Source organism: Mustela erminea, chromosome 2 (genome assembly GCF_009829155.1).
Source record: "Mustela erminea isolate mMusErm1 chromosome 2, mMusErm1.Pri, whole genome shotgun sequence".
Taxonomy (NCBI): Eukaryota; Metazoa; Chordata; class Mammalia; order Carnivora; family Mustelidae; genus Mustela; species Mustela erminea.
The window spans coordinates 110,549,243-110,564,151 of NC_045615.1; the positions used below are offsets into that span (position 1 = coordinate 110,549,243).

The 14,909-nt window shown below is 44.3% G+C and overlaps 1 protein-coding gene across 1 annotated transcript; it reads left to right on the forward strand.

Annotated features, from left to right (window-relative positions):
- Positions 1-1,713: 1,713 nt before the first annotated feature.
- CLRN2 (clarin 2) lies at positions 1,714-11,365 on the forward strand. Its single transcript, XM_032333937.1, has 3 exons — positions 1,714-2,190; positions 7,611-7,790; positions 10,304-11,365. The coding sequence occupies exons 1-3, from the start codon at positions 1,938-1,940 to the stop codon at positions 10,567-10,569; spliced, it is 699 nt and encodes a 232-aa protein (XP_032189828.1). The 5' UTR covers positions 1,714-1,937; the 3' UTR covers positions 10,570-11,365.
- Positions 11,366-14,909: the final 3,544 nt, after the last annotated feature.

Below are 14,909 nucleotides of genomic sequence, written 5' to 3' on the forward strand. Positions count from 1 at the left end.
TTTTTGATGTCCTCTGTATACCGTAATCTGAATGTGCTATTTCATTTTACTTTGTACAACAATCCCATGACAGATTAGGAAACTGAGGCACCAGAGCCTCAAGGACTTGCCTAGAGGAGTAGGAATTTGAACTCAGGTCCTCAGTAGAGTTATACGTAACGATAGTTCCATTCAGCATCTCAAGGGCTTATTGGGAATCATTTGTTTCCCATATTTTTCTAAAATAATCATTCTAAAAATAATTGCTTAATCCCTAAAACACCAATAGTTGACATAGGCCCATCATCGGAGGGAGAAATATGATGCCAAGGTATTGCACAGGTCCAAAGCATGCTTAACATTACTATAAGAATAATAAACATTATTCGTCATTTATTAATATGTCAACTCCTCTTCTCAGCCTTTTGTATGTCTTTATTACCAGAAAAACATTTGCTATTTCAAGGTCATTGTGATGAAGATGACCTGCTATATTTCAAAGACCTGTACTCCAGCCCCAGCCCTGACATCCAGTTTTCTCATGAGAGGGATCATCAGGATAGAACATCCCTCGCCCCTCACCTGCCACGAAGGCTTGTTGCAGCATTGTGGGGCTGGGGTGGGGGAGACAACAAGCATCTAGTAAAAGCCTTCTGTATGAGGAAAAGTTCTACACAAGCTTCAGAGACACTCTTGTTTTATTTTCATTATGGAGAGACCACAGAAGTGAACCCCACTATAAGGAAGGAAACTAATGTTTCCATTCCCATGTCTCTCTGGCCCCTCATTGCATTCCAAGTGAGGTTTCTGGAACTCCTGTCCATTAACAATGCAAACTCCTGAACCCCCCTCTAGACCTCGGTGACCAAATAAACAATGTCCTGTGCCACTTCTGCCAAATGTGACTTCCCAAAACAATTGAGAGTTGCTGTTATCAGGCTCACATGACGTCAGTTGGCTTACAGTAATAGACTAAAAATCAAAATTGAAAAGCCACGGTATAAGGTAGAAAGTAGGAAATTTTTCATTCCTAGTGGCTATACATTAAAAGAAAACACACACACACACACACACACACACACACACACACACACACACACACAAATTTTCAGTATTAGAAGTAAAGCCCCTGACAAGGCGATCATTTGCTAACACATTAGAAAAAGACTCTTCTTTCCCACTTCAGAAGACACAAGGTTTTTGGTGGGGGAGGTGCTGTTGGAGGACAGGAATGTGAGTGTCGGGGTCCAGGCTGCCCCAGTCCAGCCACAAGCTGACTTCTGCTGCAATTTACCCACAGCAGATTCACCCGGTGATAAATCCAAGCATCATATAGCCTGTCTGCACATTTCAATTAAGAACCTTGAGAACAGAGGTCATCCCAAGGTATGAATAACGGTTCTGGAGATTCTGACAGCAGTGACATTTCACAGAAAGAAATGCCCAGGCACACAGCCCCGAGCTCGACATCTGACACCATGCATTGTGGGCAGCATTCAAGTGCTAACACTTACATGCTCAGTTTCCTTCTATTGCATGCATTTTTTGGAGAATAGTTAGTGTTTCTTTATAGTCAGATCTACCTAGTTTTTGCCTGCTAATAACTTCCTGGCCATCAAGAGGTCCACGCCAGGGTTATTTAAATACCTGAAAGGAACAATTAAACCCACTGTTGAAATAGTAGTCTAGTGGGAGATATACGGTTACTTCCCTCAGTAACACACGCCTCTACACTTGAGTCAGGTGAAGGCGGTCTCTGTAGAAACTTCCGGATGTGCTGATAGTAAACATAGGCTGTGGAGGCAGGCAGTGAGGGAGGACCGGGAGATGCACTCGAAATCCTGAAATGCCGTGTTTGGAAGAGCTGACCCTGGAGCCGGAGACCGCAGAGTGTCCAGAGAATGCCGACCACCCTCGCCACCCCTGGGACACCTGCAGGATAACCTGCACCCACTAGAATGCCTGGATGGTTCAAAAAGGCGTGGTATGGACTGGCATCTTTACTCAGCTTCTCCTCCTTTATCCTGATCGTTGTTGCCCTGGCCGCGCCCCACTGGCTGAGTGGGAAAATCCTTTGTCAGACTGGAGTGGACCTGGTCAACGCCACCGACCCAGAGCTGGTCAAGTTCATTGGGGATATTTACTACGGGCTCTTCCAAGGATGTAAAGTGCGACAGTGCGGGCTCGGGGGCCGCCAGTCCCAATTCACAAGTGAGTATATTTGGGGCACACAAGCTGTTTTAGGACACCTTTTTTTTTTTTAATTTGTAAGAGTGCTTATGTCTAGCTGTGGAATTTGACTTCTGCCTCAACTTAAGGCACGTTGACATTCCTGTTCAGCACCAAGAACATTTCTTTCTTTCCTGCAGAAGCTTATAGAAACATTAAAAATGGGGATTTGTATACTTTTGTAGTTCACCTCTATTAGAAATAACTATTAAAATATTGAGCGTTTATGAGTATCAGACATTCTGCTAAATGTTTTACAGGGCTTCTCTCTCTTAAGCCTTAAAACAAATTTATGAAGAAGGAATTATTAACGTTTCCATTTTGTAGAGGACTACACTGAGACTTGGAGAGGTTATATAACTTGCCTGAGGTCCCCCAGCCAGGAAACGGCAGAGCCAGACGTCGGACACCTGCCACGTGACTGGGATGTTCTCAGCCAGCCCAGCACGCTTCCACTTCTATTTATATAAAACCTCCACAGGCTGAGAACAGGCAAAGAGGCTGTGTGCCCGGGCTCTGGAATCACACTACCTGGGTTGAGAGCCCAAGTTGGGTGATCCCTGGAGGGGAACCCTGGGGCAAGACACTGACTGCCCTCCATGACCGTGAGTAGTCAGGGTCATCTGCTGACATCCACGCTGACCTCAGAGCTGCTCTGGGTGTAAATAGAGCAGAAATCCAAGCCCAGTTTTACAAAGGGTCTTCTGGGAATTAAAAAACAAAGGAAAAAAGTCAATATTCTGCAAGTTTTTAGAATCAACTAGAACGCTCAAGAGAACAGTGTGCTACACAAACATAGTCTATCAACATAATGCAATGCAAGGGGATAAGGACTTTTACTCATTTGATTTCTATATTTCAGAATTGTAGATTTTAGAATCCTGCCCAGGGTTAAGTATCTTTTTAAATACATAAAGATAGGGGCACCTGAGTGGCTCAGTGGGTTAAAGCCTCTGCCTTCAGCTCAGGTCATGATCCCAGGGTCCTGGTATCCAGTCCTGCGTCGGGCTCTCTGCTCAGCAGGGAGCCTGCTTCCCTCTCTCTCTTGCTCTCTGCCTACTTGTGATCTCTCTGTCTGTCAAATAATGAGTAAAAGCTTTAAAAAAAAATTACACACACTCACACACATGGAAAACACATATACATAAAGAATTAAAAATAAAGGTCATCAAAAGGAGACCATGACAGTGATACACACTAGGTGATTCTGCATTGGGTCTGTTTGCTTTAAAAGACATCACTTGGTGAGAATATTGGTAGAACTTGAATGGAGTGTCAGGATTAAGTGGCAGTCATGTGCTAGCATTAACTCAATGATTTGGGGACTATGGTTCTGTAAGGCAATCTCTTTCTGAACGAAATAGACCCTAAGGTACTCAGGGATGCAGAGACAATTTACCTGCAGTAGTTCAGGAGGAAAAAAAACCAAATTCCTTTGTACCATTCTTACAATTTTTGGAAGTTTGGGATTCTTTCAAAACCACACACACACGCATACACACACACACTCACACACAAAACTGAGGGAGAAAAGACACAATTTTTAAATAGTCATCATTAATGGAAATGAAAGAACCTCATGAAGGAAGTTCTCAAGTTTGAACAAGGGAGTGACAATTAAAAGCAGCACGATTCCAGAGACTGTAGTCAGACAGTGCTTAGGGAATATAATAAAAATAGCCCCTGGTAATTATATAGCATGATGTATCATGTAACCATGATAACTGCCTTCTTACATACTAGATAATTTATCTGTTATGTTTATTATTTATTATCTGTCTCCACCCCTTTAGTATGTAGTGCCATGAGGGCAAGGATCTTGTCTTATTCGTTGATGATCTCAAGCCCCCAGAAGAATGCTTCAAAACACTGACACTCAGAAACATTGGTCGAATGAATAACAATAAGTACTTTTTAAAAAAGGCTTTATTTATTTATTAGAGAGAGAGAGATCACAAGTAGGCAGAGAGGCAGGCGGGGGGCGGGGTGGGGAGAAGCAGGCTCCCCGCTGAGGAGAAAGCCTGATGCGGGACTCAATGCAGGGCTCAATTTGGGGCTTGATCCCAGGACCCTGAGATTATGACCTGAGCCAAAGGCAGAGGCTTAACCCACAGAGTCACCCAGGCACCCCAAAATAAAGTACTTTTAAATTCGTCTGTTCTGAATGTTCCCCTGCAAGACACCAAACTTGTGACCCATGCTACACTAATCCCCCACAACCCTGCCAGTCAGGAGAAAACTCAGGCTCAGAGAGGTTAAGCAACTTGCTGAAGGTCACAGAGCCCTCAATGCTAGAGCCAGACCCCAACCCAGGTTAGTCTGATCCCAGACTTCTTAATTTCCACCATGTTGCTCCTTCTGGAATTTGTGACCTGTGACTTTCCCAAAGCTAGGCATCTCCCCAGTAGTCCTTACTGTTCTCCTAGAATCCAGCAAAGGGTCGTGGGGAAGTGGTGGGTGAATGGGGATTCCTAGGGGTGTGAGGTTCCAGGGTGGACAGATCCCACTGGAAATGACTGAGTGGTTACCCCAACAATCATAGGGTATATTAGTTCCCCGGAGCTTCCGTAACAAAGTACTATGACAAACTGGGTGACTTAAACAGTAGAAATGTATTCTCATAGTTCTGGAGGCTAGAATTCAGAAATCAGCTTGTGGACAGAGCCATGCTCCCTCTGGAACCTATGGGAGAAGGAGCCTTCCCTGCCTCTTCTAGCTCCTGGTAGCCCCGAGGGTCCTTGGCTTGTGGCCATGTCATCCAGTCTTGACATGGCATCCTCCCCGTGTCTCTTCACATGGTCTTCCCTCCACGTGTCTGTGTGTCCAAATTTCCCCTTTTATCAGGACACCAATCACATTGGATTTGGGCCCATCTTAACAACTTCATCTTAATTAGCTCTTAAATACCCTATTTCCAAATTAGGTCATATTCTGAAATGCTGGAGATTAGGACTTCAACCTTTCTTTTTTGTGGGGGATGACAGGGAGAGCACAGTTCAATGGAGAATAGAGGATATGAGGCGGCAGTTGGTGGGTCTAGCATAATTTAGGAATCCCCAAGCACAAATACCATTTCTGGAGAAGGAGCTGAGGCAGATACCAGCTTTGCAGTAGAAGGAGCCCCGAGGAGGATAGACAAAGACTGAACCCTTCCACAGCAGTGCTGATTAAACCCCTGCCATCCCAGCTCACAAGAATGTAAACTCCCTCTGCCAGAAGCCAGAGCAAAGGAGCACTTTCTGTTTGTCCACTGGAGGAACTCAATAAATGTCCCTTTCCCTCTTCCTCTTTCCCAGAGGAAAATAGCCCCCTGGGGGCTCATCTAACATGGTCTGCTCTCTGCAGCACCAGAATTGTGTGAGACTCATAAAAGATGTTTTAGTACCAGCTCTGAGTAGGATAATGTTCAAGAACGTTTAGTTTTCTCAGCTGCCCTGGGGTGTCCCAGAGGAGGGAATATAAACTTCCATTCACAGCACCTTGGGTTTGATTCTCTCTGAAAACGTTCACTGGAGCCAAGCTACGCTGTGTTGGCTGGTTTTGCACTGTTGCAGGTCAAGGACAGACTTGAGTCTATCACAACATTCACTCATGCAGGGCTGAACATTTGAAAAGAAAAAAAAAAAAAATCTAAGGGACATTAAGAAAGGAGAGAAGCAATGGTTAAAGAGAAACCTTGCAAGAAAAATTCCTTGGAAAGACGCTCAGGGTAAAGTTTCTGATGCCCACAAGATAAACACATGGAGATAAATGCAAATGGAAATACAGAACTGGAAAGAAAGATAGATTAGAACTAGGATGTAAATGTGGAGTGTCTGGAAACTTCTCAGTGGAAAGAATTTTGAAGGGAGAAGGGCCAATATTTAGTTCTCAAGCTTGGGAGGCACCAAACTTCTGTGACTACAGGGAGGCAGGTGAGCCAGCAAAGAGCCAGAGGGGAACGGGGTTCAGGGGAGTGAGGTGGAACCAGGAAAGCTTCGAGTCCTGGCTCCCCAGAGGGGACAAGAAGGGGCTGATCATGACATCAAAGGATGAGGCCGGGAGTTCAAACTCACAAAGTGGACCCTGATTTGACCAGGAGGTGCTCAGTAGAAACCCTGAAGTAGCTGCAGAAGAAGGGGTATGCTTGGGCTTTCTTTAGCTTCCATCATTTTAAACTCTTCACTGTGATTACTGGAAACAGCGATCTAAACTCTATATATCATAGGATCCAGGATTATAATCTCATATAGAATTCAGAGTCACCTTGCCCAAAGATAAGGGACTTAATGCCGAAGCCTATGTGGAAATCGGTTTAATAAAATCTACCTTGCATCCTTGTCACAAGCATTAAATGACATAATGATGTAAAGGGTTTGGCACTTGACATGGCTGTGCTCAGCAAAAGTTGGTAACTCTCAGTTCATATGCAGTTATTGCTACCCCATTATACTGATGAGCAAACTGAGGCTCTGCGGAGTCATGTGACTTTTCCTAAGTCAGAGAGTAACAACAGAATTGCAACAGCCCCAGCCGCCATCTTGAGAACTCAGTCTTTCCCAGGCAGTATCTGCTATACCGTATCATTCACTTCTCATGGCTACTGTGTCGTGAGCAATACAGAGGAAACAGGTACAAATTAAGATCTCACTAAATTATCCTGCCACATGAATATGGAAAATTAATATTCTAATAGGGTATGATGCACATGAAAAGTAAGTGTCCATCATACGTGGGGAAAAGTGACTACCTTGCCAAGGGATCCAAGGTGATGCTCCTAGCTTCCTATCAATGCTTATTAAGTGCTATTATTATTCCCATGTGTTTCACTTGATCCACTCAACAATCTGGTAAGATGGGTAGGGGAGGCAGGGTTCAGAGGATTCTATTTTATACTTGTGGCAAATGAGTGAAACTGGGATTTGAACCCAGATCTTTGGATGCCAGGCCTAGGCTTCACTCTGCTATGCCCTTCTACACTCTTCACAGGTGTACCTGAAACCTCTTGTACCTGTCTGATTTAATGAAAGCAACTCTCTGACCCAGATTAAATCCTTTCAGTTGGCCCTCTTTGACTGACTCTCTTGTCCACCTCCTTTGCTAAAGAGCCACCATCTAGGGCTTGTGTGCATTAGCTCACACCAGATCCCAGGGCTTTAAAGCCAGTGCAACTTAAATTGCTAGCCAGGGCATATTCAGATTTTGCATCCACTGCAAGAAAGAGAAGATTATTGGCCAAATGAGAAGTGGTAAATCTGGGCTCCATGCGTTCATCTCAAGAAGTCTCCTGCTTTTTGAAAACCCAGACCTTGCTGCCTTGCCCTCTCTCCACTCTAGTAAAGCCTTGGGGTAAGCAAGCCTGGACTGTATAAACTTGAGCCCAGCTCTGCCACTGAAATATTGGCTGTGTCTTCTCTTCCCAGTCTTCCCACACCTGGTGAAGGAACTCAATGCAGGCCTCCATGTGACAATTCTGCTGCTCCTCTTCTTGGCCTTGGCCCTGGCTCTGGTCAGCATGGGCTTTGCCATTCTCAACATGATCCAGGTTCCATATAGGGCAGTCAATGGCCCCGGGGGCATCTGCCTATGGAACGTCCTTGCAGGTAAGGAAGAGAAGGGAGAGGGAGAGAAATTCACGTCCACTGCCACCACCAGGATGAGTTCCAAGTAGGTAGGTAGAAGGTGTGCAGGAATTAGAACGCCCACCTCAGTCTTTACTTCCCTATTCTATAACCTTCCTCATGGGCATGAATGTCCTCTTTACTGAAAGTTGCAGAATCTCTGTCACAGTAAAGAGCCAAATTGGTGGCTTGCATGAGTGGCTGAGGACTTGGAGCAAAGAGGAGAGGTGGGAGTAAGATGAGAGGAGAGAAGAGTGCTGGGGGTGGAAGGGGGAAGAGAGGGCACTGTGGGTGGAGGGGAAGAGGTGAGCGCACAGCTGTGAGGGTGGGAGGGAGCCTTCCAATGACAGCAGATGAGGCACCTGGCCTCTTTTCATCTGAAGCTCACAACCTCCTTATGAGGCAGTATCGAAGATCCTGAAGCTCAGAGAAGTTAAAAGCCTTACCCAAGGCCACACAACAATAGGTAGCAGAGGTGGGATTCCAACCAATGTACAACTAAGTCTAAGCCCTTTGTCTTTCCTTTAATCATGGTATCAATTATAACCATCATGACCTATTTTTCAAGACAAAAAACAAGTGTGTGTTGATTTGGGATTATATTTTACTCCCAAATATATATAGATATAGATATATGTATATCTATATCTATATATTTATGTATAATATTTTATATTATAATATCTTATATAATATGCATATTTAATTCATCTTTAGCATTTAGTTATGCACGTAAAAAGCCATATGCAAAAAAATAACAAGATTCCCAGTTGTTTCCGAAAACCTCAGTCAAATGGTCAACCATCATGAGGGCAATAACCTATCCCTATCTTTGCCTTATACAGGGTGACCAAAAAGTGTACAAAGAGATAATGTTGTTTTACCATGTATAGTAATGTAATGTCAGTAGATCAGTTACTGTGTATTTTCCTGCATTTGCAGACCACAACCATCCTATAGAATTACTTATATACATGGCTGGCCCCTTCTAGACTGCAGGTGTTTTGGCTCCATCCGCATGAACCCTCCTAGTGGCTGACATGTAAAAAGTGCTCAGTCCTACAATTAAATAAACGCTTCCCTCTGTCAAGTTACTGCTTCAGAGAGATGGCGCTCCCAAGCACTATTGATGAGAATATTTTAAAAAGGCAGTTCAACAAAACTTTGGTGTTAAAAGTGTTAAAAGGCATAAAAATAATATATATTTTTTAAAGATTGCGGAAGGAGGGGCAGAGAGGGGGTGGGGAGAGAAGCAGACTTCCCACTGAGCCTGAAGCTTGAGGCAGGTCTTTTTCCCATGACCTGGAGATCCCCACCTCAGCTGAACAAAGAGTGGGGCTCAACCAACTGAGCCACACATGCACCCCCAAAATATGAATATTTTTTAATTAAACCAATCCAAATAGGGATTTATGCTAAGGAAATAACTGGAAAAGAGTACAGAGATGTATATAAAAAGGTGTTCACTGCAGCACTTTATAGTAACAAAATTTAGATGCAATCTAGATATCCAGAAATAAAGTCATACTCAATTAAACTTAATTAAATTGGTTAGGTGTGTTGCTTGAAGAACACATTATGCACCAGTTTAAAGTGGTACTATGGGCGCCTGGGTGGCTCAGTGGGTTAAGCCGCTGCCTTCAGCTCAGGTCATGATCTCAGGGTCCTGGGATCGAGTCCCGCATCGGGCTCTCTGCTCAGCAGGGAGCCTGCTTCCCTCTCTCTCTCTCTCTCTCTCTCTGTCTGCCTCTCCATCTACTTGTGATTTCTCTCTGTCAAATAAATAAATAAAATCTTTAAAAAAAATAAATAAAGTGGTACTATAACAGAATACTAAACAATATAGAAAAATGTTCAAATAAAGGGGGAAAAAAGAGCATTACACAGTAAAAGTTTCAGAATACAATTTTGTTAAAGAGGAAGAAATGTAAAGAAACACATTAAAATGTTCAAAGTATTTATACCCAGCTTTTAAGATAAAAGTGAATTTGTATTTTCATCTTTGTGACTTTCTCTGGTGTCCAAATTTCCTTTAACAAAGACATAATAATCTAAGCAAAAAGCGTGATAAATGTGTTTTTAAAATATTAATTAAAACCAACCAGTAGAAAAGCAAAAAGGAAGAGAGAGAGAACTACCAGAACACGGAGGTTGGAAGCAACAGGTGGGAAAGTGAGTGAAGTTTGGAACCATTCCAGGTTCCCCTGTCTGCTTCCTCTCCTCTTTCTCTTACCTCCTCTTCTTATCCTTAAGATGGAATGATTAAAGGGTGGCTAAGGATGATTAAAGACTTCTCACCTTGGAGTCCGGAGGTAGATCCCCACGGTGGGGGTAAAGTTTGCTTGAGGAAAAAAAAAAACAAAATTGTTGTGTCACCCTAAGAATTTTTCAACCCAAAGCAAACGTGTCGCATGTGCTACAGAAGTGCCTTCTTGCAGAAGGCCAGTACAGCTGTACCAAGGAGCGCTGAATGAGGGTGACGTTTTGGGTTGCAGGTGGAGTCGTGGCACTGGCCATCACCAGCTTCATGGCTGCGGTCGAGTTTCACGACCTCACCGAGCGCATCGCCAACTTCCAGGAGAGGCTCTTCCGCTTCGTGGTGGTGGAGGAACGGTACGAAGAGTCCTTTTGGATCTGTGTGGCCAGTGCCTCCGCCCACGCTGCGAACTTGGTAGTGGTGGCCATCAGTCAAATTCCGCTCCCGGAGATTAAGACCAAAATCGAAGAGGCCACGGTCACGGCTGAGGATATCCTGTATTGATCGTCCTCTGCGACTCACAACCTTTCCTGAGTCAGTTCTGCGGTGTGAACCGGCACCACATTTTGCGCGCAGGCTTTGCAGTCCAGAGCGCCCCTGTTCTGGAAGGTAAGAAGGAGAAAGTGGAGAGAGGCAGGGCGGTGCCTGGACCAGAAAAGAAAGCTTTCCCATACTCCCGGCATCTCTGCCCTTCCCTCTCACTGACCTTGGAGTTAGAGACTCTGCTACTTGCCAGCTGTGTGGACACTGGACAATTCACTTAATTCCTGCTTCTCACTTTCCTCATCTGTAAAATGGAGGTAATAAGACCTCCCAAGGTTGTGATGAGGTTTAAATGGGCAATATGTTGCCAACCTTTGAATCAATATATGTATCTGGGATTAGCGTCTTCTACAGATATAAAGTAATGAACACTCCAATAAATGTCTATAGACCCCTGTTCTGTTCCACAAAATATGAGGGGTGGAAGTAAAGAGGCATATGGTAACACCCCTGCCCTCCAGAAACATTTAATCCTTCCACATGACAGGCATCAGATAGCAACAGTAACACTAAGAATGAAAAATAATTGCTTTTCTTTTTTTTTTTTAGTGGTTACTATATACTGGACACTGATCTAAGAGTCCTATATATATGGGGTCCTCACTATAAATTCAGATTGTTGGTACTTTATTTCCACCTTATCGATAAGAAACTAATGTATCCAGAGATCAGTTAACTTGCTGAGGTCCAGAATTCAGTTGAGGAAGTCTAAAACCAAACTGTTTACTTGCAACCACTTTGCTAATCGGCTGTTGGATGGTTGCAACCACTTTGCTAATCGGCTGTTGGATGGATGTTCAAGCAGGTGGAATGCAATGTGATAATGTTATGACAGTAGGTGCATGAAGGACTGAGGTAAGGAATTCATTCTCCTGCATGGGATGTGGTACTAAAGGAAGTATCACAGAGCTGACATTTGATCGGAACTTCGAAAGATGAGTAGAGTTTTTCCAGTGGGGAAGGAAGCAGGTTTGGAGAAGAGCATTTCGGGATGAGTCAGCAATGGGGGGGGTGCGGGGGGGACAAGCGATGGAATTACACAGCGGGCCTAGAGACATGCGAACACCCAGACTGATTAGAATGTTGTTCTAATTCACCAGTTAGATAAACCCAGTTGCTTTGTGTTGGGTTTCCCTTCAGCGGTATGATGATGGTTAATTATATGTGCCAACTCGGCTAAGCCACTGTACCCAGATATTTGGTCAAACACTATTCTAGACGATTCTGTGAAGGTATTTTTTGGACAGGATTAACATGTCAATCAGTAGACTTTGAGTAGGAGAGGTAGCCCTCCAGGATGTGGGTGGGTCTCACCCAATCTGTTGAAAGCCTTAGGAAAAAGACTGACCTCCCTCAAGGGACTGGGAATTCTGCCAGCAAGCTGCCAGGGGACTCAAACTGCAGTTCTACTTGGATTGGAGATCCAATCCCAAGCCTGCCACCCCAGCCTGGATTTGCCAGTCTCCACAGTCATGTGAGCCAATTAAAAAAAAAAAAAAAAAAAAAATCTCTTCGCTTCTCGGCCTTTTGGCTAAATCAAGTGTAAACAAAAAATTCTCTGGGGCGCCTGGGTGGCTCATTTGGTTAAGCATCTGCCTTTGGCTCAGGTCATGACCCCAGGGTCCTGGGATCGAGACCAGCATGGGGCTCCTCGCTCGGCCTCTGCTCCTCCAACTGCTCATGCTCTCTCTCTCTCTCTCTCATAGATAAAATAAAATCTTTTTAAAAATTTCTCTTTCCCTCTGCCTGTCTCTCTCTCTCAATCTGCGCACACACACACATACACACACACATCCTGTTGATTCTATTTGTCTGGAGAGTCCTTGCTCATACAGGTACAAAACTCCATTAACTCACTTTCCTACAATGCCAGCTGAGGTGACTCCTTTGTCAGGTCTCCTGGCTTCATGCCAAGTAAAAGTCATCTCATTCCCTAAATTCACTCCATCAAAAATGACACCCGACTTTGCTTAATGCTGAGCTTCTGGAGGCTTCCATGGCATCTCTCTGTTCTAATTGCTCATGATTCCCTGCTGGGCCCATCTGTCCCTTCCAGCCTTCTATCCCCATCCCACACACAGGGGCAGTACTGTTTACCAGACTGATGTCACTCATCAAATATGCAGATGGCACAGGGCTAGAAGGGGTGGTTAACGTGATAGGAGATGGATCCAAGAGATAGTGCCAGAGTGCAGTGCTGAGTTGAAAACAAGTGGAAATATCCATGTCCTATTAAATTTACCATAAAGTCCTCCTGACAGTTGAAAAATAAATCATACAGAAGACTGGCAAGTTTATTTAGATAACCATCTGAGTCTTGGTACATTTATTCATTCAGTGAGTACTGAAATTGATCTAGGGGCTGGGAGTAGAGCAGAGAACAGACAGACAAAAATCCCTGTGATTCACACTGGACTAACAACATTAGTCCAGCCACAGCCTTCAACGTGATCACTGCTTCAAGGGTGTGCAGACTGCCGCACACGGGCAGAGGAAATTCACTTTTGCCTCTACGAGCGGAATGACCTCATCAAGACGCTAACCTGGACCAAGATAGTGGGTTCCAGGGAGTCCAACTGCAGGCTTTTGTGAATTTTCCTGGAAACTGAGTCCAGAGCTTTCAAGAGCTTCAGAAGCATCTATAACACCTTGAAAGTTTTAAACCGTGACCACGAGGTGACACCGACCTGGTATAAACACAGCATCATGTTCCATGAGGTCCTAGGGACCCTCCTCCACTCCTCTTATGAAGTAAGTAAGGTGATTCATAGGCTCTTATTCCCCCTCCTCCAAATTGCAGACTTGAGTGTTTCCCTGTTGCTAATGACGGTCTAAATAGGAAATAAACTCCTACTTTAAAAATTAAGTGTCTGATGTTCAAAGTCACCAAATGGGCTGTAAGTATATCACTTGTGTGATTGGAAAAAATCTCAGGCCCAGAGCCCATCTAAATGGTTATGTTTTCCCCACACCTAGAAGAAAGTCACCAAACTCACTTCGTGCCTAATGCTTCAAGTCACCCTCGGTAGCAGCTGGGGGTCAAACAGGGGAAAGAGGTTAATGTGCCTTAGGTGAGGCCCAGCCCTTTCAAGGTCTCCATTCCTCAAGTACAAAACGAGAAATTCCAAACTACATGACAATGACCACCATCTAGCGTGGGCCAGGCACCCTCCATACTTTCTTCCTCCTTCTGAAAATTATTCAAAATAAGTATCTCTGTCTTTGTTTTACAGATGAGCAATTTTAGGTCCAGAGAACTGAAGTATTTTGCTCAGGCCACCCTATTAGTAAGTGATGGAGAAAGGAGTCAACCCCCATCTACATAATGCCAAGGCCATTGGTTTCGCTGCTGCACCGTGACTACCTTTCTTGAAAGACCTCTAAGGCTCCTTCCCAGGGCTTCTGCATGTGGCTGTGAGGGTTACCCCTTGCCCAAGAGGTAGCTCTTCTAATCTAGCCCATGGCCCCCTGGCTTGCAATGGCCTGCAACTTCAGGAAAGTTTCCACCCAGAGGGGGTGTCTTCTAATGCTCACCAAAGTATCTGATGGGCTCCCAGGACCCACTCCTTCTAGGCTAGCAGTCCAGGCGAAGTCAAACTGTTAATCATAACATTATTCTGTAACATGGGTTAGAGTGTGATAATGATGATTAATTCTCATATGTCCTTTAAAGGTAGCTAGCATATGCACACACTGATATATTATTACTGATCACTGGGGAGATCAAAGCCATTGCAACTGAGCTAATTTCAGAGAAGTAATAATTCATTATCAGCAAAACAAAGTGCTACTTCATGTTCACTCTGTGACATTTGGGTAATACGTGATGTCTCAGACCGTTTGGGCTGCAATAACAAATTATCATCAACTGGCTTACACGACAGAAATGGATTTCTCATGGTTCTGGGGCTAAAATTGACAACCAAAGTGCTGGCAGATCTGGTAGCTGGTGAGAGCCTGTGTCCTGGCCTGCAGGCGGCCAGCAGAGAGAGGGAGACAGAGACCCCTGTTCCTTCGTATAAAGACACTAACCTCATTCATCAGGGCTCCACGCTCATGGCCCAAACCACCCAAAGTCCCCACTCTTAAATACATCACATTGGGGGTTAGGATTTCAACATATGGATTTGGGGAGAACACAAACACTCAGGCCATAAAACGGGATTTTCATTAATGAAAACATACCAATAAAGTATACAATTAATCAAAGACTTTTGGATAGCAAGAACCCTTCCATGTTAAATCAGAACAGGGTTATGTTACAAACATACTCCTCTCTCTTTCAAGAAAAATAGGATACC